This window comes from Tachysurus fulvidraco, chromosome 8, assembly GCF_022655615.1.
Source record: "Tachysurus fulvidraco isolate hzauxx_2018 chromosome 8, HZAU_PFXX_2.0, whole genome shotgun sequence".
In the NCBI taxonomy this organism is placed as follows: Eukaryota; Metazoa; Chordata; class Actinopteri; order Siluriformes; family Bagridae; genus Tachysurus; species Tachysurus fulvidraco.
In genome coordinates, this window is record NC_062525.1 from 22,776,570 (window position 1) to 22,802,418 (window position 25,849).

The following is a 25,849-nucleotide window of genomic DNA, read 5'->3' on the forward strand; positions in this document are numbered from 1 at the left end:
CAGAATATTCTTAAAACTGGAGACCAGTATATATATTTCATGCAACAGGACACTGAATCTCAAGCAAGCTGACATATGAATGGGTAAAAAAGAAAGAGTCCTCAGACTTCAGCCCCGCTGATGCTGTGGTGGGTTTTTAAGAGAGCTGTGCATAAAATAATAACCTCAACGAACTGAAGCAATGTAGAGTGAAACTCCAAAATGATGTAACAGACTGATAAACTCCTGCAGGCAATGTTTACTTGTTAAATTCAACTTGAAATATTTAAATAGTTAAACATTGCCATTTATTTGAAAAATATGACTTATAATGCAAAAGGTTTTTTCTTATTTATGGATAGTGGACACATGCAGTCATAAATTATCATGTAGTTGTTTGACTCGTTTTTAAAACCTCGTGATAACTGAAATCACCTAAACAACCCTGATCAAAAGTTTCCATATCCTTGAATGTTTAGCCACATTATAAACACACAGGTTGATGCACAGTGGTTTTTAATGACTACTAAAGTAAGTTTCCACCCCTGTAACTCTTTGTGATTGTAATTAGTGTCTGTGCATAAATAGTCAGTGAGGTTCTCAGCTCATGAGGTGATGCACTGAAAGACAAAAGAACTGCTAATGGACCTACGGAACAAAGTAGATGAACTTTATAAAGCAGGGAAAAAATATAAAAAGATCTCTCAACACTAGAAAATGCCATGCCAGGCCTCACAGGTTCTGGAACAGTCATTTGGAGTGATGAGACCAAAATTGAACATTATAGTCACAACCATAAACATTATGTTTGGAGAGGAGTCAACAAGACCTATGGTGAAAAGTACACCATCCCCACTGTAAAGCATGGTGGTGGATCTCTTATTTTTTGGGGCTATGCAGCATGTTATGTTAATGCAGCATGTTAACAGGAAATACTGGATGAAAATTTGCATTCTACAGCACTTAAGCTGTGTAAGGAATGCTCTCGGATTTCCCAACATGACAATGATCTATGACAATGATGAGCCAAATAAGGTCAAGGTTCTAGAGCGATCTTTGAGCCACTTTTGGGAGAACATGCAACCAGAAAATTTTCAGGAACTGGAGGCATTTTGCCAAGAAGAATGGACAGCTTATAAAGGATTGCATGCCATCATAGATGCTAAAGTGGGCAATACATAATATTAAGAACTAAAGTTATGTAAACTTTTGAACAGGGATTTTTTTGTTATGATTTGTCTGATGATTGTGACATTCTATTATGCCTTACATACTAACTTGACTCCTATAAGAAATAAAGTAATTTCTTTGCCTTCTCACTCATGTTTTCTTTTAAAAATGGTACAGATCTTGCAGATTCTCCCAAGGTATTCAAACCTTTGTGCACAACTACACAACATTGTCAGGAAAAAATACAATGGGCCTAAAACGGAACCTTTGGAATATCAAACATAAACTTAGTATGTTTAGAGTAGTCACCATTTAGATCTAAGGGCTGATAGCGATCAGTCAGATAAGACCTGAGCCAGGAGAGGGCTGTCCTTTTAAACAGCATGTTCTAGCCTATTATGAAACATAGCATGGTCAATGGTGTCAAAAGCTGTATTCATTTTGAGTAACACCATCAAGGAGACACAACCCTGATCAGTGGCCAGTAACAGGTCATTTACAACTTTAAACAGTGCTGCGTCTGTGCTATGATGAGGCCTGAATTCTGACTGAAAAATCTGTTGCGTCATCTGACATTATTTGCTTGTTACAGATATAGAAGCTGGTGAGTACCACACACTTGTTACTTATGCCCTGTGAGAAATAGAAGTAATTTCTTTTTCCCTCTAACTGTAATTGTGTTCTGATGGTGTCTTTTAGTCAGCACCAGTGGCGGATCGAGGAGAAATAAGTGTAGCATGTTCATAGAAATTGTAAAGAGTCTAGGGCTGGCGTTGCATCTGCTTCTACAGGTAGTGTTGTGGAAGGCTTCTGATGTTTGTTCTAACCACAGTCTTAGTTTGCATCATATGACATGTACTATTGTAGACTGTCACTGTGTATTAACACTAGTGATGTTTCCTATTACAGTCAGTGGTTTAGTTTTAAGAACCTCTTATGTCTTCATACCTATCAAAAGGTTTAATTTGTGTACCAGTCTTCTGGATTTTTTCTAGTGCCTTTGAATGGCAGATATTACTATTAACGATGCTCTTGACAACAATTATCACTCTCCTCGTTCATGTTACGGCATGTGTTACATAAAAAGGTCCACGCAATTCATGGTAGTGAAGCCAGAATGCAGGATATGTGGCCCACCAGCCTTTCACCTGATGATGGCAGCAGACTGTGTGAAAACTGTAAGCACCATTGTTTCTCTGACACATGCATATTAATTTACTGAATGATATTTGCTCATGACTGCAGACCAAAAGTGCAAAGTTAACAGTAAGAAGGAGAAATTAAATGTACATTCACTAACAAGCCAATCATGTACACTAGCCGTGGCATTCAGATGTGGTTAATATTGTCAACAAACATCAGAATTGGGGAAAAATGTGATCTCAATTATTTTGAAGCTGTGTCTACTGAATTGTCTACTGTTATTTCAGTAGCTGTGTCTATATATATATATATATATATATATATATATATATATATATATATATATATATATATATATATATATATATTTGATCGGAGTGGTAATACACCTGTAGTGGTTACACTTCTGTCATCCAAGAACAGAAAGCTAAGGCTGGACATTTGAAGACTAGAAAAATGTCTGGTTTGATGAGACACAATCTTTGCTGAGACACACAGATGGTAGGGTCGGAGTTTGGTGCAAACAGCCTGATCTATAACCCAAACAGTCCAGGATATAGTGGGTGGAATTGTGTTCATTCATTCATTCATTTTCTACCGCTTATCCGAACTTCTCGGGGCACGGGGGTCACGTCTAATCTCAGGCGTCATCGGGGCATCAAGGCAGGATACACCCTGGACGTGCCAATCCATCACAGGGCACACACACACACTCTCATTCACTCACACACTCACACACTACGGACAATTTTTCCAGAGATGCCAATCAACCTACCATGCATGTCTTTGGACCCGGGGAGGAAACCCCGAGGCACGGGGAGAACATGCTGGAATTGTGTTTTCAAGCAATAATCCTTTCTTGAATGGTGCAGACTATATAAGTGTTGTTGCTGACTATTTGTGTCCCGTCTTGCACACTATCTCCACATCTAATGACTACACGGTCCTTCAGAATAGATCAGTAGGTTTTTTTGCAGTGATGTATCCATCAGGTAATAGTGGGCATTGGGATTGCTATGATATTGAAGCCCATACACTTATTACCCCTGTGCTTCACTCTGAACATACAACAGTCATTTATTTACTCTTCATACTGATTTTATATTCATTAAATATAACCTGTTTATTTGTGTGTTTTATTACTTTTTTTTTATTATGGCACTTTATTGTCATTGTGTATTTGATGTATGTGACGTTTATTGCCATAAAATCCGGAATAAAGATGAGTTCATACTCGGTACAGTGTGAACTCCAATACCCACAATTCATTTCAGCATTAGGTTAAAGTTGACGTGTCGTGTACCGGCATCGGAATTAGCACTTAGCATGAAGTTCTAAAAAATGATCGATTTCTTTACATCTGGTGTTTGTGGCAGCAGAGAATGTTGTAGTTTAGAGCTAAAGTGAAATGTATGTGTTTACATGAAGTCCGCTGCCATCAGTGAGATTCATCCTGACTGCTGTGGTGGAGGGTTTGATAAAGTGGACATTAGTAAGGTAAACACGTCTAATACACACGTCTAATACACACGTGCAGTACACACGTCTAATACACACGTGCAGTACACACGTCTTAAACACGTCTAACACACACGTCCAGTACACTTGTCTAACACACACGTCCAGTAAACACGTTTAATACACACGTCTAATAAATACGTCCAGTACACACGTCTAATACACACGTCTAAACACGTCTTGTACAGATGTCTAATAAACACGTCTAGTACACACGTCTAATAAACACGTCTAGTACACACGTCTAATAAACACGTCTAGTACACATGTCTAATAAACACGTCTAATACACACGTTAAGGGTTGAGATTGTGTATGAATTCGATGCCCAGAGACTGTCAAGCCTCCTTTTGAACCAATGTTGTGTCAGTCAGCTGTAGGTCTGGTCTTTATCAGCAATCTGAACTCACTGACCCATTAGTTCCTCAGGAGCTCTCGGCTGCACTTTTATAAACTGTTGTAGAAAGGACATTATTTACATTTACACTATTTACTGTAGAGTGTCACCCAAATGAGGATGGCTTCCCTTCTGTGTCTTGTTCCTCTCAAGGGTTCTTCCTCATATCATCTCAGGGAGTTTTTCCTCACCACCGTCACCTCCGTCTTGCTCATTAGGGATAGGAACAGATATATAGTATTTAAAATTTTAAGTTAATCTTTTTTAAATTAATTTCAAATTTTAATTGTACATTCAATTATTTATTTTTATCTTCTTTTTATTATATATTTATTTCTTTTTCTCTCTCTTCTGTTTCCATACTTCTGTAAAGCTGCTTTGAGACAATGGGAAATTGTTAAAAGCACTATACAAATAAATTGAGGGTTAAGAGCCCAGGTCCACCAAGCTGGATCCCAGGTCCACCAAGCTACCACTGTTGGGCCCCTTAACCCTCAATTGCTCAGTTGTATATAAAAAAAGAAGAGATAATTTTAGTCGCTCTGGATATGGGCGTCTACCAAATCCTGGAAATATAAAAGTGCTCGCATTTGATCTGTTGAACTAATCGTTGATACTTGTGTAATAATTAGTAACCTTTCCGTGACTTTGACCGTGTTTGGATCAATTTATAAATTGAATCTGTTTGTCTTCATGTTATTGATAATTCCATAGAAATTCTGTAGACATTCAATTCGTTTATTTGTATAGTGTTTTTTTTTTTTTACAATAGACGTTGTCTCAAAGCAGCTTTACAGAACATAAACATAGAACAGAAGGTAAACATAAGGAATAATATTAATATAAGGTAAATTCAAGATTATTATTAGATATATTTAGTTCACAATGTGTATGTATTTATCCCCAATGAGCAAGGAAAAACTCCCTTAAATAGGTAAAGGAAGAAACCTTGAGAGGAACCAGACTCAAAGGGGAACCTCATCCTCATATGGGTGACACTCGAGGTTATGATTATAAATATACAGTCAAACAAATGTTGTATTGGTGTAAGGATCACATGGAGTTCACATATCCTCTATAGTATCACAGAGTCCAACTGGAGCTGGTAGATCTGTAGATGTCTCAGGTTTCTCACAGAGTCGACCTCGTCTCAGTGGAGGTCCAAAAAACATTCAGGGTTCTTCAGCTAATGCACAAATTGACAAACACCAAAAGAGAAAGCGTCCATCATTGTGGCATAGGCATAAAAATCATATTTGATGCTGTAACACAATTAGTCACTGTTGGACTGATCTTTTCTTCTCTTTCTTATTTTTTTCAGGCAGACATGTTTGTGCTGAATGAGATAATGAAGTACATTGATCTGACTGGGCCCAGCTTCTGCTTGGCTGTAATCACTATCATCTTCAACCCAATCTTCTGGAACACGGTAATGGATTATAGGGATATTTTTGGCTAATTTAAAAATGTTAGTTTAGGACTTTTGAGGTTTGTTTGTTTTGGATTATAATAAATAACTCAACTAGAACATAAATAATAAAGATTGGTTGAGGTTCAGTAGCAGAACCTCTAACCAGTGATGCCTTTGGGATTATCAGGACTGGCAAGCATTAAAACATGCAACTTAGCTTATTATGTTAAGGCTTATCCAGTAATTTGTCTGCTTTCATACACAGTCATTATTTAGTCTGTTTTCCTTTGGTTCATTGTTTTAACCGCCTTGTAAATTGGACAAAACAAGCGGATTAAACTAAGCAGCATGAGCACCAACCACAGCCGTAAAGGGTCCCAAAAGAACAAAATTCTTTTTATATATATATATATATATATATATATATATATATATATATATATATATATATATATATATGGGAGTTGCCTAGTTAAAACGCAAACAATTGTTGAATTCAATGCGCATTAACACATTCATTAAAAAGATTCTTTATTATTTTATTATGTTTTATTTATGTAAATTAAATTTTATTATGTTTTATTTCATCTTGTTATTGATCTGTGCACTTACGTATTTTAGGTTGCCAGATGGGAACACAGAACACGAGGTCTGACACGCTTGTTCAAAAGCCCGTACGTGGCCTGCTACAGCCTGGGTGTTGTCATTCTACTTCTCAATGTTTACCGCAGTCACAGGTAATACAAACAGCTCACTTAGCAGTGAAACTTAGACAAACATAGATTTCACAATAGTGTGGCAGAAATCGTGGGTGTTGACACTGGTGTGTATATTGTAGATAATATCATGATAGGTTTATCTATACATGGCTGACGGCTTAAGGGACAAAACAACTTAAAGTATGTTAGTAAGGTGTTGAGCCATCATGAGCTTGCCTTAACATCTTCAGCACACCTTTGCAAAGATTTCACATGTCTCATGAACAGTACTAGGGTGAAAAACAGCATTCTTTCAAGATTATCCCTCTAGTATTTGTGGTGGAGAGCAATTTCTAACACATCACGCTAAAATCTTCCATTCAGTTCAGTTGAGTTGAGATCTGGTGACTTTGAAGGTCATCGCATATTATTTACATCATTATTGAGTCATCTATGAAGAAACCATTTTATTTTTGGAACAGGAGAAATAAGAGCTGCTGGAATATCTGCTTTTCTTTTTTTCAATTGATTAAAATAGTAAAATATTCAACAATATAAAGCATATTAACTTTGGAGTCTTATTTAGCAAAGTATATAAATAAGTGAGGTATGGACCGCAGGTGACCTGTGTATTCCCTTCACCGGCTTTGACCTCATTGGCAGGAGCTCCTGCTTATGTATCTGCTGGAGGATTTTGAAACGAGAGAGTAGTGAGGGGAAAAAATTTCCATTGCAGGGCAGCTGTTTAGCTCAGTGTACATCATTCAACACAGATTAGTAAAGTCCTTTGCATTTGTATGATTCTCTGGCATGAGCAGTCATGGGATTTGGGAAAATCATCAGGGAGTAAACAAAAGCGAGGAACATTTATTCCATTCTGCTAATAGGTGAGTGGTATTAAGCAAATATACTGTGCAGTTAGGAAGGACATAATACTTAAACTGTTTCCTGATTGTGGAAAATACTTTTATATTTTTAATCTCAACGCAGTAAGAAAAACACATAGATAGGTACCTGTACATCACTGAAATACATTATATGGTTCATAGTATGGACCCTTGACCATCACACACACACACACACACACACACACACACACACACACACACACACACACACACACACACACACACACACACACACACACTTTTTGAACATCCTATTCCAGACCTAGTCCTCATTTTTGTTCTAATAATCTACACACTTCTAATTATCCAATATTGTGGCAGTGTAAAAAAACAATCATTCAGATTCTGGTCAAAAGCTTCAGTTAATGTTTACAACAAACATCAGAATAAGGAAGTGTGATAAGAAAAGAAATGTCTTGTTGATAAGGAAGGAAAATAGCCAGATTAGTTCGAGCTGACAGGAAGGATATAGTGAAATACTGGGGGGAAAAAACACTTTACAATCGTGGTGTGTCAAAAAGCATGTCACCATGCACAGAACTTCATACTTTGGGTTAGATGGGCTACACAAGCTGAAGACCGGTCAGACAAGAACAGAAATCTGAACCTATCATGGGAACAGATTTACAAAGTGGACAGTTGAAGATCAGGAGTTCTTTTCTTTTCCTTTTCTTGTCATCATACTGATTTAAGATATTTGTCTAATTTCTCCAGATGAGGTTCCAGCACTATATGGGAATTTTGTATATTCAGTGGTGTGAAAAAGTGTTTGCCCCATTCTGATTTTTTTCACACAGGGTCATGTAGGTTTGGATTTCGTTTTTCCTTAATAATAAAAACCGTCATTTAAAAACTGCATGTTGTGTTTACTTGAGTTATCTTTGACTAATATTTAAACGTATTTGATGATCTGAAACAGTAAAGTGTGACAACCATGCAAAAAAATAGAAAATCACACACACACACACACACACACACACACACACACACACACACACACACACACACACACACACACACACACACACACATAGGTAAATTCTTTTTATTTACTCTGCTGAAGGCTTCTGTTGTTGATTTTGATACAGATATGCCTTCATTCTGTTCTTGATCTAGCAAACTGTTGGGATGGCTTATCTTCAACAAGTAAAGAATTATTATGGTCACAGATATTCCCCATCCTCTTCTTAGCCTTTTGGTATTTCTGAGCTCACCATAGCATTCCTTCTTTGTACATAATGTACCAAAGAGTTTATATAAGCCCTTGCTTAATGTTTTTGCTGTCTTTCTGGTGGGGTTGATTTAATTTTCAGCCGCTTGATGACTTATGGTGTTTCTCTGGCAGTGTTGGTTCATTTTGCACACCATATTTACTGTAGAGGAACTTGGATAAAGAAAATCCTATGGAATATTGTACAAGTCACAGATAGGACATTTCTGTACTGATTAGTGCCTTTTATTCATTCAATTCAATTCAAGTTTATTTGTATAGCTCTTTTTTTTTTACAATAGACATTGTCTCAAAGCAGCTTTACAGGACAAACATAGAGCAGAAGGTAAACATAAGGAATAATAAAAGAAAAAGAATTAACAGAATAAAAGTTCAAGATTATTATTAGATATATATATAGTTCACAATATGTATGTATTTAGCCCCCTATGAGCAAGTCTGAGTTGACTCAGGCAGCAGTGGCAAGGAAAAACTCCCTTAAATTGGTAAAGGAAGAAACCTTGAGAGGAACCGGACTCAAGGGGGACCTCATCCTCATATGGGTGACACTGGGGGTGTGATTGTAATATACAGTCAGATAAATGTTGTATTGGTGTAAGGATCATGGACTTCAGATCTCCTTAGTATCACAGAGTCTAACTGGAGATGTCTCAGGATTCTTAGAGTCGGCCTCGGCTCAGTGGACGTCCAAAGGCTTCGTCCCACAGAGGACGTTGGGAGCTGGTACAATGTCTGGATGCCTCGTGATGGGTACAAAGAGAGAAGCAGTGGAGAGGGATTAACATATCTGCTGTTCATAAAAATTTGCAGGTCTGATGATAGGATGTATTGTGTGTACGCCTGACTAAAGAGATGAGTTTTTAATCTACATTTAAACTGGGAAAGTGTGTCTGAGCCCCGAACACTATCAGGAAGACTATTCCAAAGTTTGGGAGCTAGATAAGAAAACGCTCTGCCACCTTTAGTAGACTTAGATATTCTGGGAACTACCAGAAGTCCTGAGTTTTGTGATCTCAAAGAGCGTGAAGGATTGTAACGTGTTAGAAGACTAGTTAGATACATGGGAGCTAAACCATTAAGAGCCTTGAACGTGAGTAGCAGCAGTTTGTAGTCAATTCATTCAGGTCTCTAACAATGCAACATTTAGTGGACTGGATTTTAGCCAACATTGTTTACCCAGAAAACCAGATTTATTGATATGACTATATTTATTGACGATGGGACTGCTGACCAAATCAGATAGGCATCTCTTATCTGCTCATATTTAGCCAAATACTTTAAACTATCCAACTAGGTTATCTAATAGAACACTTACACATATATAAATGGTTAATTTATAACACAATGTAGTTCTGATTTCCTTGTGCACGCATAATGTATTTATATGTCTCTATATGTCATTAGATGGGTTATGCGTACAAGCCTTTCCACTGAAGTAGGATTTCTTGATTTTATAAAGATGATCCACTGAAGCTATTCATAGCCCTGACTGCTCAGACATACAGCGATACATTGTGGGCTCATGGTTTGTGTGACTGGTGTTGTTTTGTCTTAGATCAGTGGTCTTATTTTTGTTTTGTCTTATGGCTGTGGATTGCATCTGGGTTTGAGTAGCTATTTGTTTGCTTACACAGGTAGGTAGGTATTCACTGAGACTCTTCTCTGTGCTGGGAACTACATTAGGTGGTGGGATGCACTTCTCTAAGATGTCAGAACAGCCGAGACACTGGCTGTCTTCAAACCTACCTCTGAAGACCTACCTCTTCCTGAAACACTTAAAGTTGCACTTGTTTTATTATGTCTCTTTGTAGAAGCCAACATTCTGTTTTCCTATTTAAGCTCAGACAAAAATTTATAAAATTTAATGCGGCCTAGGGCTTTCGAGCCACATGCACCAAATTCGGATATGTTGTAGACCCTGGTCTGAAGTTTGTTGCTATTACTTTTCTAAGCGATCTGAGTACCAGTACTTCTGGTACTGGGTCTCAAATTGGCCTTTTTTCCCATAGACTCCCATTATAAATTTTGGAGGTTTATAACTCTGCAAGCTTTCAAACTCTCTACACCAAACTCGGCCAGCTCCTCTAGGGTGATACTCTGAACAAAGGTTTAAATTGGTGTACCGACTGGCCTTTCAGTTGTCCCACAGCCCCGCCCCCAATATATGCAAAATCAAAAATCTTTTTACAACATGGACATGTGACATATCAAAACACTCAGCCCAATGAGGGGAACTTCCCCAGGAATATTCGGATGACGTTACATGCTCATCTCCACTTGCTCAAAATCATACGGGTTCGAGCACCATAATAAATCTAAAAAATCATCAAAACAGCTCGACACCAACTTTAACTTGGCACAAAGTTCTGGAAAAAAATAAGTGCATCCAACGTTTGAGGTACGTCTGTAAAACCTACCAATTCTCTAGATACACTAGTAAATGTAGCACATATTAAGGCAATGCTTAATTTTTACTGTATTGACAATGTTGTTAAAACTTTTTGAAATGCTGCCTTTGTATAGTAGTATGAAGCATCTGCAAGTATAGCTTTGTATAAGACTCTCAGCTTAATATGAGCATCGATACCTCTGTTTTTCACTTAATAATCTGCAAGTTAACGCCTTTCTTTATGTGAGGGTTTTTTTTTTAGTTGTTCATGTCTTTTTAGTCATAGCATGTAGCATCTCCTTGTTATTTTACAGTATGTTAATGTGTTGTAGTAGGTCTTTGTGTAAAAGTAGGTCAGTATGCCTCGGATGATATTATGTCAGTGTTCTGCCGTTACATGTTAGTATTGATTGAAGCACTAGGATCGTTTACAGGAGATTTTAGCTTCACTGACTGATCACACTCGGTGGTCTTTTGTGTTTTTGCCCCTAAAAGCACAATATGATTCAACCATTGCCAGTTTTACAAAACCATTTCCCTCACTGCATTACTCCCTCTTCCTCTTATCATTCTCTTGCCTATTGATGATTGTCACCCTTGACGTCAGGCTTGCCCTTTTTTCTCAGAATCATTTTGCTTGAAAATAAACATGATTATGAAACACAGGCAGTTCTAAGACTATACTGACTGTAACTTTTTCTCTATTGTGTAAAAGAATTCTCTTGCAGTGGTTTTATAAGCTATCTGAGCTGAAGATAATACCGATTAACCAACAAATGATCTAATGCACAGATGTAGACAGACATGCTGGTTAGGTAACTATGTCCAAAAATGCACTGTGTGGTTTGTGTTCTGAGATCAACTAACCTGATGTGGACGTAGCACTGGAAACATCACTCTTGTTGCTCAGCACCATTCAGCTATACAGGGAAAAGCAGGCTTCTGTGTTCACTGCCCCAAATGCTGCCTAAAGTCTTGCTAAACAAAGTCCTTCATCTTTATCATTTTCTCCATTGGTTTTAATGTTAATGATCCTATGCAACAAAAAAGTGTTTGGACTCAAATGGTGCTGGGTGTCACCCAAGAGCCCAAGAACAGGGTCTCAAGGCTGCCGGTGATCCGTTTGGGATGGGTTGCTTCAGTGACTCTGTGTGCACTTTTTACAAAAAGTGACAATAACAATGACGATTTATTTATATTGCACAATTACTTACAACTTCCGTCGACCAATGTGCTTTCCATTAGGTCAACAGAAATACGGTCAGTGGCAAGGCGTTCCAGAGCCTGGGGGCAGCAATACAAAAAGCACGATCTCTCATGCACTTAAGCCTCGACTTTGGGGTAACAATGGATCCTGGTTGGAAGACCAAAGGGATCTAGTGGGTTGATACTCAATCAATAACTTACTGAGATAAGGGGGGCCAAACTACTCAGAGATTTATAAACAAGGAGAAAAATTTTAAAATCCACTCTAATACAAACAGTCAACCAGTGTAGTGAGCGTAGAATAGGGGTAATATGCTCCCTCTTTTTTATCCCACACAAGAGTTGAGTCGTAGCATTTTGGACAAGCTGCAAGCGGGATAATCCCAAAATAAAGCGAGTTACAGTAGTCCAGCCTAGATGAAATAAAAACGTGAATAAGCTTTTTATTCGAATGTTGATTGAACAGCTAACTACTTTAAGTTAACTTTGCGATTTTCTGCTAGTATTACAGTTGCTATGAAGGATCAACCCAAGCTGGAGCTGCTGGACAGAGTGCAAGTGTATTACATGGGCACAGCTCTCGTGCTAGTCGGCTCACTGTTTGTGATCAGTAGCTTCCTGGCCCTGGGCTTCACTGGGACGTTCCTTGGTAGGTTCCTTGTTTTCACATTCGAAACATGAAAGTGTTTTTTTTTCCACATAATCTAATCTTGCAGTGACTGTTTAATATTCTCATACTTATACATTATTGTTTCTCTGTAAACAGCGATTAGTATGTGAATATTTACGCATACACTCATCATGATCCATAAAACATTGACTAAAATATTACATCCAACTATGAAATTTTAAAATGCACAACTTGCTGATCATTAATAAATGAGTTAATTGTGCATTATTTGTGGTTGTTCCCCATTCTTAGGAAAGGTGTTCATAAAAGTTTGTTAAACGTTCAATGGATAATTAAGGGTTAAGGGCTTAAAAACATTTCTGTTTAGGACCTTTTAAATTAAGAAAACGTTTACATATCAATTGAACTAAATCTTATTAAAAGAGGAACAGTACAAAAAAAACACTTGTCATCACTATCCTCCTTCAATAGGAACAGCTGGATGGTAAAATTATTGCTAGTAACACCGCAAAAGTAATTAGAGTCAAATAATTAACAAATACATAACTATTGACAATGCCAAAAGAGTTGAAAGGAAAAAGGGATGTGGTAGCTCAGTGGTTAAGGCGTTCGGCTACTGATTGGAAGGTCATTGGTTCGAATCCCAGGTCCACAAAGTTGCCACAAAGAGCACAGGTGTATAAACTGAAATAAAAATGGAACTCGCTCTGGATGAGAGTGTCTGCTAAATGCTGTAAATATAAAAAAGCAAAAGAAGGGTTTTATTTCCATCCTTAAAATTTCAAAGACAGTGAATCATAAGAACAAGGTCAAGCTCTAGACATTGGAGATAACAAAGCTACATACAGGCAAAGGGTGAAAATGAATGTCCAATGTTGGACTGACCGCCAACTCATTCAATTATCACTCAACAACCGTAGGAAGACATCAAGAAACCTGCAAAAAGAATGGCAAATGATAACTGGGATGAAGCCATGCAAAGCCTTTCATCAATGAAAAGCAAAGAAGAGCCAGGCTAAGGTTTGCTGTCTCCAGCATCAGACGTGGACTTAGGTGGCTTGTAATGCGTTTTCATAATTGTATAGTGCCTATAATGCCTTATTAATGCTTAAGGTTTTCAATACGTTTATTCAAGATTATTCATAAGATTTTCCACATAACATATATGCACATTATGTTTATCTTGTCAATGTTCCCTAGATGGAGGAAAGATGTTCTAGCAACTAATATGGGGTCCAGATTTTGAGTGTTTTTTTAATTATGACACCAAGATTCTCAGCTGTAGTCTGTGCAATTGTGATGAGAGGATCTAGGCTGTGATTATGTTCACTTAAAGCTAGATCATATTTGTACAGCTAAATTAATTACACAGTTGAATTGAAGACGGCAGATTTGCATCCAAACAGCATTTAAACAAGCCAAAAAAATGATGCACTATTTGTTCTTCCACTTACACGTGTTGACTTGACCGAGGTTTAGGAAAGAGCATGGAACAGTTAAATGGGGCTGTGTGTCCATGTCATGGACTATGTTCTATTTTGAAACACTGAACGATTTTGTTTTTCTTCCATGGCTGTGAGAATTTCTAAAATGTCTGAATAGTGTTTCTCGTTTTTCTTTATTTTGACAGGAGATTATTTCGGTATCCTGATGGAGCAGAAGGTGACTGGCTTCCCATTTAACTTCATGGATAACCCAATGTACTGGGGAAGTACTGCGAACTACCTAGGCCTTGCCTTAATGTGAGTCCTGTGAGATTATTTGTGCCTGTGCTGTGTGTTTCTGGGGGAAATAATAATGTAGAATCCTGCACAGATGTATTCCATCCATATTCATCCTGAATTATTGTTCTATTTAGAATTGCACAAAGGGGTGCTGCTTAGCTGTCAGTGAAGTGACACATTTGATTAGAGACATCTGCAGATTTTTTTTATTGATATCTTTGAGCACAAATTGGATTACCTTTTTCAGCATATTTCCCCATTATCTACGCATTTTTTTTGCACCCTGGACATCTTAACATGACCAGTAAAATCACCTAAACTGTGACCTTAACGAATGAGACCTTCTTCACAGGTAGCGACCCTGGAGTTGGGGGTTTTCGTCTTTACCCCACGTTCCACCTCCCTGAGAGAAGTCACACAGGTTATTGATGCTGAGTTCCTAAAGCGAGAATTGTTAAGCATGTTGAAACAATACATTGCAGAGATTTTTAAAGCTGAACTCTGATTGGCATTGGGTCATGATCTGTGAAAACACAACTGGGAAATCACTAAACACTTTGGTTGCTGAGCTAGCTGAACTCAAAGGTACAGTGGGGGAAATGGGGGAATCACTCTGTTTGTACTGAAGACATACTGTAGACAAGTCTGTCTCACTGGAAAATAAGTGTGAGGATCTTGAATCTTGGTTGCAACGGGATAACATTAGGATGGTGGGGGTTCCTAAGGACACTGTCATCAAAATTACTGTTGTAGCCACACTGCTTAAGGAAGCTGGACGAAATGCCGCCGTTGTTTTTTTTTCGTGTTCTAGCTCTGTTACCTCCCTTTTGGTGGAGACTTGAATCCATTTATACCTTCAATGTGTTCTGTTCTTTTGAACTTGTAGGAACATCTGTTCCTTTTATTAGTGGCAATATGAGGGAATATCTGGGATGTTGTAGCCTAGTGGTTAAGGTGTTGGGCTACCAATCGGAAGGTTGTGAGTTTGATTCCTACGTCCGCCAAGCTGCCACTGCTGGGCTCTTGAGAAAGGCCATTAACCCTCAATTGCTCAGTTTTATAAAAATGAGATAAAAAATGTAAGTCACTCTGGATAAGGGCGTCTGCTAAATGCTGTAAATGTAAATGAATATATAAGTTATGAGTTTCGCAGTTTTTAGTCATTTGAAATTGCTTAATTCAGACAGTGTCTTTGCAACAGGATCACATCAAATGTAAAAGATTATCACAGGCTGCAGGCGCCTTGGTTAGGGTATGTCTTGAATTCTCAATTCTAAATCCAGAGGAGTTGATATTCTAATCAGTAAAAATATTTAGTTTCTGTCCACTAATGTTATCGCTGATAAAAATGGCAGATACCTTAGAGTCGTAGGCATGCCTATGCAAAGAAAGGTGCTGCTAGCCCATGCAACTAACTTTGATGATGTTGAATTCTCCAACAGATTTACAGTACATCCCAGTCAGCTTTATCAAAATCTTGTTCTGACTTTATGAACCTGAATGGTCTTGTTCACTCTTGGAGATTTATCCTTCAATTAAAAATGATCCTTCTTCTCTCAGGTCCATCAGTCATACTCACGAATGTATTCATAGATAACTGTTGAACTGTTGTTTGGACCCTTTGGAATTCTACAAGGTGAACAGGAAGAAATCCCCAGGCATTGACGGAATTCCTACAGAGTTTTAAAAAGATAAATTGGCGCCTTCTGGAAAATGGTTTGCTCCCAATTACTTTGACTAAAGCTTCAATAGCTCTTCTTTTGATGAGTGATGCATTTCTAACTTTATGTAGTTCCTATATGTCCCTAACTTTGTTTAATGCTGAGTTCCTGTAAAACCCTTTTCTTCTGCCTAGAAAGGGAGCATTAGACAGACCATTATTATTTCTGAGGATCAGAAGTTTTATCAAGGGACATCACTTATCATTTTAATACTTGTACTCTTCTAAATATTCACATTCTGAGCAGGTCCCTGAAATTGTAATCTCAATGGAAGCTAAGAAACATTTGATAGGGTAGACTGGGGGTATTTATTTACTGTATTAAAAAAATTACTTTTGGTAATGAATTTATCATCTGGCTAAAAATGACTAAAACAAGCCAGCATTCAAACAATATGAGTATTGTTAGAGTATTTTCCATTGGAACGTGAGCCACATCAAGGCTGGCCTTCGCCATCTGATTACGATCCTCTATTTAAGGGTGACATTGGGAATGGCATCAAAAATCAACTCTTATTGTATGCAGATGATTTTTACTGGACTATGTATCTGATCTGGTATCTGGAATGGACAGGACACTGTGCTATCTTGTCCATTCTTGATATATTCAGCTCGTCTCTGGATATAAATGATATTTTCAGTAGAGTGACTGTTCTCCCATCTCTCACAGAGCTGCTTTGCAACAGTTGGACATGCTCTTTGAAATTGGATTTACGTACCTTGGTGTTAACGTAACGTACGTTCTCGGTTCTGTTTCTGAACTTTACGTGAGGCAATTAATGATTTTTTTTTTCATCGATTCTCAACTTCCTGCCTTAGTGAATGTGTAAAACACATCACGTACCTACATGTGGTTACGATGGCAACAATGGCAGAAAATCTCTGAGCAACTGCCTGGCTTGGTTGCTTAGCAGCTGTTGCTAAAGCGACTGGCCCTTGGCCTCCCCAACCCTGCTCCAGTGGCCTCTTTTGCTTTGATTCTCTGCATCTTTCATTTTTTTTTTTTTTGCAGTGTTTTCTTTCCACTTTCAGTCTAACCTATGTTCATGCGTCAGAGAACCCAGGAGATTGAAAGGCTTATAGCTTAACCACACATAACAGAAAAATTGACACATAACAACCTACTTTAATAGAATGAAGCCACTTCGTATAAAACATTATAGAGCATGGTGATATTCAGATTCTGCCCTGGCCATGATATGTTTTTTTGGCTTGTGCTCCCAGCTCATTTGAGTCACACACTTCTCACTGGACCATTGGCTGTCCTTCTGTGTTCACAGAAATTACACATACTGGTCAGTCAGCAAGGCGGTGGGTGTCTGTGGCATTGTGTGCAAGCAGCTTGAATTCTTTCTGGAGAACTAAAAAAACAGACATGTTTCATTCAATTAACCTACTTCTTTCGTTTTTCTCCAAGGGCGTGATGATGGGCATTTTTGTCAGAGGGCATTTTTGTCAGAGGGTGTCTTACTCAGACAGGAACTCAGACTGAGATATGGGGCACAAAATCTTCATCTTCTTCAAATCAGAAAAAGTAGAAAATGATTTTATTAAACTAATGTTAAACACAACATTGTCTACTGTTAGCTAGGTAGAACTGATAGATTTGTATTTCAGATTAATCGACTTTCTGTATTTACCTGGGATGAGAGTGAGAAGAATGGGCAATGCTTTCAGAAATGTCTTAATATGGAAGAGATCTAAGCACCCGTGTAGATCGTTCCAGCTTACTGTAGCATGTTGATTGACTCTTCTACCATTTTGGACATTATTGTGGAGAATCTGACCTTTTTGTCTTCGGAGTTTCATCAGACTACAGACTCTCGTTTCAGTTGGTCTACTGGTCCCTTGGGTACCTTTTGGTAAACCTTAAATAAAAAATATCATGTGGCTTTTCAGGAGCGGACTTCATGGTTGTTCTTCTGGTTGCCGGCTAGTCCACCAAAATTTAGTTGAATAGTTGCACTTAATAAACTGAAAGTTAATAAAATAGTTTCAAACCGTTTCCCATAGAATACTTCTGTGTACTATTAAAAAAAAAGGTCATTTCTCAGATGGGGCATTGCACTGTAGTTAATAAACATTTTAGGGCGTATTCTATAACATGCTCTATATATATATATATATGTGCATACGTATATGCTCTTAATGTGTTCTGAGTTTAGAATTTGTAAAGTTTAGGAAAAGTCATTTGAGCTGACTGATGTTTAATTTTTCGCTAAATACATTCAGTTATGGGGTAAAATTTTCTTTAAATCTAGTGACTGCAAAGGCCATAGCATATAACTTACATTATTTACATCTATCCTTGTCTGGCTATTTTTGGATCAGGCTCACTAAACTTTATTGATGATGTAACTCATACTAAAGAAGATGCATTACAGCACTCTGCAAATCTTCTTTCGCATAGTCCAGCCTGTTAAGTTACTTTAAGTACTATAACGCACCACATGCAGATAATAATGTGCATTGGTCATTTAGATGCCTATGAATGGAATACTTTGAACAGATAAAGATAAAGATGACCCGCCTTCAATAATAAGCTTAATTTTGTTGATTTGTCATTCTTGGTATTGAAAGCATAGGGCATAACGCATTTAAAGCCACTCAAATTACACTAGGCTTACTTAGTCATAGGCATTTATTTGGCTAGAAAGTGGGAGAACTATTCAGATGAAATACACTAGGACGGTCACAATGATTGACAGGTGAGAGTAATGCTATTCCTTCCACCTATACATTATGTTCTCTCCGAATTTGCATGAATTTCTTACTTAAAGGTGTTTGAAAGCCAATATCTCCGCCCACACACACATACGTAACCCAAGGAACTAATGGAAAAAAATGTGTTTTTATCATAGCTGAAGGGAAGAACAATATGATTGCAGATAAACAAACAAGCAAAAATGACACACAAGCATAATCATGTAAAGGACAAAGGCATATATTAGTTCTGTGTAACAAAGCAAAACCAACGTTACTCACCTATCGAGAAGGAAAAAAGCGCCTCGGCGTCTTAAGTAAAGTCGGCCACATATTCACAGGTCGGAGTTTCCCGAGTCACTAACTTCTGAGCTAAACGCTGTTACTACACAAAACGCGGTTGTAGCTGCCTCTCTACATTACTACGATAGAAAAGAGGTGTTATTTGTGTAGTAACAGCGTTTAGCTCAGGAGTTATTGACTCGGGAAACTCCAACCTGTGAATATGTGGCCAACTTCCTGCTCCTTCAGTTCTCTCCAGCGCTGGAAAGCTGATCCTATATTAACACGTCCTACTTCTTGCCTTATCGTAAGCCTTTCTTCGCTTCTTTCTTTGTTTTTATCCTCCATGTCAATGTTAAAACCGCTTTCTGCTAATGTCACACATGCGCACTGAACACTCTCTCTGCCCATATTGACAAGCCCCGCCCCTTTCTGCTCATTGGCTACGCGTTAGTTTTGTTTTTGTTTTGTTTGTCGGCCCAACGACAAGCCCAAAGACCCCACCTTTAACAGAAATAAGGTTGTAGAGTCGAACTACTATTTCTGTTCTTACCAACAAGAATAAATTAGATTATGTTTCTTTTATTGTATCCTTGCCTTTACTGAGACTTTTTAACCCAATATACCATGAATTTTGAAGCTTGGGGTGTTTAAAAACTTTATAAACACTGTTTTTAATGGGCAACTATTGTTTACTTATAATGTCTGTATATTATGTGAATTAAAATGTACAAATCTTCCCCTATGACTACACAACCGATAATTTAAGTAGAGTCTACGGGTTGTGTGTGTTTGTTACCTTATTTTCTTGTCATCAACCACAAAATCGAATTATCTAGTCATGGCTCTATGCTACGTTTTCCGTTGTTTTTCAGAATTATAATAAGTTACTGATGAAAGGAGGTGAAAGCATTTTTTTAATCCAGTGCTCTAGATATGATGTAGGTCTGAAGATGTAGAGATCTGGCGCTGTGTGTGTGATTTGAATGTCTGTCCTCCAAAGGAAGCAGATGACAGCTTGAGAAATCATGTGATCATCTGCTGCTCAGCTCTACACATGCTGTTGTTCTGTTTACAGCACTGAGTCATCATCCCGCTGCCCTGGTATTTCACTGCATGAAGCTTTGCAGTGGTTATAGTCTTCTTGAGGTCAGAACAAATTCTACTTTAGCACTGATGGGCCAAAGCAGAAAACTGCCATGAAACAATAAAGATTTGAGCAATTGTTTTGTTGCATCTCTGAGTTTGTGTACCACTGTAGACTAATCTTCCTGAATTTTAATCAGTTAAATACAGCTAATTAAAGATGAAGGGAAATCTTGTTTGGGGCACTCTGTACTCGTACTGCACCATATTCTTCTGCCTGATCTATGCATTGTGATGCTGTTATATGATTGGCGGATTAGATACCTGCAGTTGTACAGGTGTTGCTAATAAAATGGATGGTGTGTGTATGTATGTTTGTTAGAAAGGCGAGTCCTGTAGGAGTTCTCCTCACCGCAGTCGTGGCATTGTGCTACAAAGTGGCCATCGCATACGAGGGGTAAGTTTATTTATACAATGTTTTACATTATAATTGAACTGTTAAAAGAGTTTTGCTCTTACGATTTGGTTATAATCAGTAATGCAGGAAGTAATGCAGGAAGTAATGCAGGACGTAATGCATTTACAAGAAAAAAAATGAAGCTAAAAGAGAAAAACTCAGAGACAGAAAAACAGATTTTGGTCTTCCCTTGTACATAGACATGGGGACAGAGAAAAACAGAACTAATGGACACAAAAAAAACAACAACAAAAGAAGCTCATTAGCAGTCTGGTCTCAGTGTGTGGCCAAAATAATGATGAGTAATCTTTCTCTCTCTCTCTCTCTCTCTCTCTCTCTCTCTCTCTCTCTCTTTCTGTCTCTCTCTCACTCTGTGTGTGTCTCTCTCACTTGCGCTATCTCTCTCTCTCTCTCTCTCTCTGTCTCTCTCTCTTGCTCTCTCTCTCTCCCTCTCTCTCTTTCTGTCTCTCTCTCTTGCTCTCTCTCTCTCCCCCTCTCTCTCTCTGTGTGTGTGTCTCTCTCACTTGCGCTATCTCTCTATTTCTCTCTCTCTTCTCTCTTCTCTCTCTCTCTCTCTCTCTCTCTCTCTCTCTTTGTGTGTGTCTCTGCCTGTGTCTCTTTCTGTCTCTCTCTCTCTCTCTCTCTCTCTCTCTCTCTCTCTCTCCCCCTCTCCCCCCCAGGTAATTATGTGATCAGTTATGAGCATTGTTAGTTCACGCTCGTGTGCCTTGTTTACACATAGGAATCGTTCCGTGCATGGAGCAGGCTGGTACAATACAATGGTGCTCGAGATTTATAACCTCTGCACTCCCTACTTGTGTTTATTCTGTTGAATTTGCAGACCATTCACTGAGAACATCTATCAGCAACGGAGCCTGTCCTGCAAACGCAAATAATTCTTGAGTGTGTTTGCTTAAGGATCACAGCAGAGCCCCAGACTGGCCAGACTCCACTCTAAATGTACCTGTTTATGAAAAAGTGGCAGTGAAGAGTTACTACAATTCCAAATCAGAAAAAAATAGATTATTATTCAGCTGCATTTTATGTCACTTGGGAATCTGACACCAAGACTTTCAGATCAGACTTTATGACAATTTGCTAAAGGCAGAAAGTAACTGACCAAGTTCAACAAATATATACAGTATATTCTGTTAATTATTCAGTGGTTTGGGTAAATAAATATGAGTTTGTCAATTGGGTAAAACATTGTGTTCTGTATAAATTGTGTCTTGTAACATTATAAATTTACCTTTGAAGCTTTACTCTTCAACTTCTTATTGTCTTTACTCATTCACATACTTTACATGTTAAACAATACGAAGTATAATTAGGAACAAAAGCAATTTGTTGGGAAAGTAGCTTGGCTCATTTGCCATTAAATGATTGTTTTACTGCACATTACTCAACAAAAATAAGTGTCTCAGATCCTGGAGAGTCATTTCCCAAATGCCATCTATGGAAAGTCAACAAATCAGATTTTTCCTGTGCCCAGCAAGTGCTGCATCATGGCTGAGTGCACAAACCCACTCATTTTATGGCTGACTGCATTGTACATTGCACACTTGTTCATTATGATCACATTGTCCTTCGTCCAGTATCTCCGTGTTACACTCTTTGTATATCAGCTGAACTTCCTATATTAAGGTTTTTCTGAACTCAACTTTCCACTGTAGAGCATGAATTTCTCCAGTTTTACTGTACAATTAAAACCAGCCTTAAATATTCTGGTGAATTTAAAAAAATTTTTTTTTTTAATATTTTGTATTTAAAATGCAAACCTACCTTTTTTAGAAATAGAGTATTTTTGCCAAGTTAAAAAGATCTGTTCAATTTTTTGCACACATATACACTAAAAACAAACCTGTTTCCTGTGTAATGGAAGGCTTGTTGTTTTACTCATTCATTTGGGACATAGCAGATGCTGAGTGAAAGGTGACAAAATTACACAGTGAAGCCGAGAGGCACAATAATGCACTACAGAATACTGTGCTAGGGGCGGAAAAAACAGTCTTTTCAAATTTCTGCTTATGTAATATAGCGGAGCAGCTAAGCAAAACATTTATATGCTTGTATATTTTAATGGACTGTAGATCGGTCAGCCTCCTCTGATCTCATTCAAGTGTTTCAGCCTGCAGATGTTTTTTGTTTTTCACACCATTGTGTGTGAACTGTTGTTTTTTTAAAAAAAATCCCAGAATTTTCAGTTTCTGAAGTACAAACCAGCCCATCTGTCACCACCTCCACCACAGTTAACGTCACATGGATTTCTTTGTTCTGATGTTTGATGTAAATATTCTGTGAAGCTCCAGACCTGTACCTGCAGGTTATTTGTGCATTTCACTGCTGCCACGTGATTCTCTTATTAGACAACTACATAAATATACACGTGTTCCTAATAAAGTGGATGGTGAGTGTATACTCTGTATATATTCTGTATACAGGTGCTCGTAAGAAGTACAAGTACTCTCCTGTGAAATACTCTCTGGATGTGGATAAAAATGATGAATGCAAATAAAGAGTGTTTTTTTTACATGTGTGCGTGTATGTATGTATATTTTATATCCATAAAACACAATGGTTAAGTTATGGTTGCGTTTTCTGAAATATTAATAGATGGCAGCTGACAGGACATAGTGAGAGTTTAAGTTAACTAAAGTTTATTTTGTAAGTTTTTATTTACGGCATTTAGCAGACACAAATATCGAGAGTGACATGCAACTGAGGGTTAAGGGCCTTGTTCAGGGGCCCAGCAGTGGCAGCTTGGTGGATCTGGGGTTCAAATCCATGACCTTCCGATCAGTAGCCCAGCACCTTAACTACAGTACTACCACATCCATTTTTAACCTTTTCTCCAATAGGTGTGATCAGTCACACCCTTCACTTTCCAACCAGCCATTTCATCTCTACCCCACTGTTTTTACTCCCAATTCCTGGCTTCTGCAGGACTTTTAACTAGCAACCACCTCCCTCTGAAATTCAAATTTTATTTGTCATGTACAAAATCACACACAGTACGACTGTCCAAAAAAAAAAAAAAAAGGGCCAATAGTAGGGAAATATAATAGGAAAAAATATAATCTGAGAAAGAAAATATAAGCTGAAACTGAGGTAGTGATGTGCATGAGTACGGATATAAAAGGAAACCGTATATGGAAATACATAATAATATAATAATAATAATAACCTTTATTTTCTATAGTGCCTTTAAAGGAACATCTCAAAGCACTTTACAAAAGCAAAATAAAAACAAGAAAAATACTGTACAGACATAATATAAAGATTAAAATTAAAACAACAAAATAGACTATAAAATAAGCACTATGTAAAATTACAAATTAGTAAAATTAAAAGCTACCCTAAAAAATGAGTTTTAAGTTGAGATTTAAAAGTACCAAGAGATGTTGCTTGCCTTATCTCAGTTGGTAAAGAATTCCACAGTTTTGGAGCTAGTGAAGAGAAGGCCTTATCTCCCATCGATTTTAAACGAGTTAAAGCTACAGTTAAAAGACCAGTTTCAGAAGAACGAAGGTCGCGAGATGGAATATATGGAATTAAAAGCTCAGTCAGGTATTGAGGAGCCAACCCATGTAAGGCCTTGTAGGTGAGCATCAGAATCTTAAAATCAACCCTAAACCTAACGGGGAGCCAATGCAAGGACTCCAGAACGGGAGTAATGTACGGTGTATAAATACAGTATATAAATGTTAAAGTACAGGATGGTAGTGAAGGTTGTGGCAGTCTTGATAAGTCCAGATAGGGGTCCAGGCTCTAGCATCTACATGTGTTCCCCAGCCATCTAGATAGCGTCTGGTGTTCATCAGGCTGAGGACTCGAATGGCCTGTGGGAAGAAGCTGCTCCTTATTCTCTCTGTGTTCGCCTTCAAGGTGCAGAAGCTTCCCTGAGTGCTACAAAGTAAAGAGTCCATTGTTTGGATGGCTGAGGTCTTTCATTATCATTCACTCTATGTCACCTCTATCATAACACTATCCCCCACATCCATACCCTCCAGCACCCCCTGTTCTAGCCCTATGTTCCTCACTACAGACCAGGTTAGAGATGAACTCAGGAGAATACAAGTGAGGAAGGCTGCAGGTCCAGACGGCATCAGATTTAGGCTCCTTAAATCCTGTGCAGATCAGCTATGTAGGATAGTGGAGTACATCTTCACCATGAGCCTGAAACTGGAAAGATTGCCACAGCTATGAAAACATCTTGCATGGTTCCGGTGCCCAAGACACCTGATAAAGGGGCTGATTCTTGTTCATCTCCACCATCTACCATTGAGCCCATCAATGGATCTGCTCAAGTTCATATACCAGCCTGGCATTGCAGTGGATAATGCTGTCAACTTCCTCCTACATAGGGCCTTTTATCACCTGGACAAGCCTGGGAGCTCTGTGAGAATCATGTTTTTTTTTATTTTTCAAGTGCTTTCAACACTATACAGCCTGTGCTGTGTAGTGAAGCTGTGGTAGCCCAATGTCTTGCATCCTGGATCCTGGATTACTGCAGTACATGGAATGGTACTGGTTCATTTACACTTCACACTCTATACTGCGGACTTCAGCTGCCTGTCACCTCCAGAAGTTCTCTAATGACTCTTTAATTGTTGAATTGTCAGCCTTGTCACTGAGGTGGTAGAGCAGGTGGTAGACGCAGACACTCCCCCCAACACTGGTGAACATTCTGGGAATGGACATAGGTGTTCATATCAACAGTAAACTGGACTGGACATATAACTGCAGGGATGCTCCTCAGAACCATTTGTTTATAGAGTTGTCTGCTGGGAAGGTGGCATCTCTTCTGCAGCATGTATGTTGGAGAACAACTCTCACCCCACGCGTGAGACTCTGATGACACTGGGAAGCTCCTATAGTGTGTGAGGGAGTGGTACAGCAGGTCTTTCCTCCCTGCTGCTGTGAGACTACAACCTGTGAGACAACAACCTGCACTGCTCTCAGTTTTACCCCACCACACACTGGATATTACATCTTTGGGATATCATATGGGAATTTTGCAATAATGCAAGGACACTTTACCTGATAGTTTCTCCATTTTTATAATGAGATTACAATTTATTATTATTATTATTATTATTATTATTGTTGTTGTTGTTGTTGTTGTTGTTGTCTTCTGTAAATTTTTGTATATCTATCACAGATTAAAAATTATTATTAATATTATTTATATACTCTG

General features: G+C 38.2%; 1 protein-coding gene across 5 annotated transcripts; it reads left to right on the top strand.

Annotated features, from left to right (window-relative positions):
* The first annotated feature begins 1,585 nt into the window (after nt 1–1,585).
* On the top strand, nt 1,586–23,186 carry pemt (phosphatidylethanolamine N-methyltransferase). Of its 5 annotated transcripts, none has more exons than XR_003442470.2 (8): nt 3,544–3,789; nt 5,528–5,635; nt 6,239–6,354; nt 12,553–12,698; nt 14,311–14,422; nt 20,188–20,258; nt 20,578–20,652; nt 21,494–21,547. XR_003442470.2 is itself a non-coding variant. In XM_047817672.1 (7 exons), exons 2-7 carry the CDS (start codon nt 5,534–5,536, stop codon nt 21,546–21,548), a joined length of 606 nt encoding a protein of 201 aa, XP_047673628.1. In that variant the 5' UTR covers nt 1,586–1,753; nt 5,528–5,533; the 3' UTR covers nt 21,549–23,186. The 5 variants fall into 5 exon arrangements, 3 of the variants coding, with proteins under 3 accessions (XP_047673628.1, XP_047673629.1, XP_027014892.2); XR_007143737.1 differs by lacking the exon at nt 20,188–20,258 and adding an exon at nt 21,789–23,186 and having other exon boundaries at nt 3,548–3,789; nt 21,494–21,659; XM_047817672.1 differs by lacking the exons at nt 3,544–3,789; nt 20,188–20,258 and adding an exon at nt 1,586–1,753 and having other exon boundaries at nt 21,494–23,186.
* Nucleotides 23,187–25,849: the final 2,663 nt, after the last annotated feature.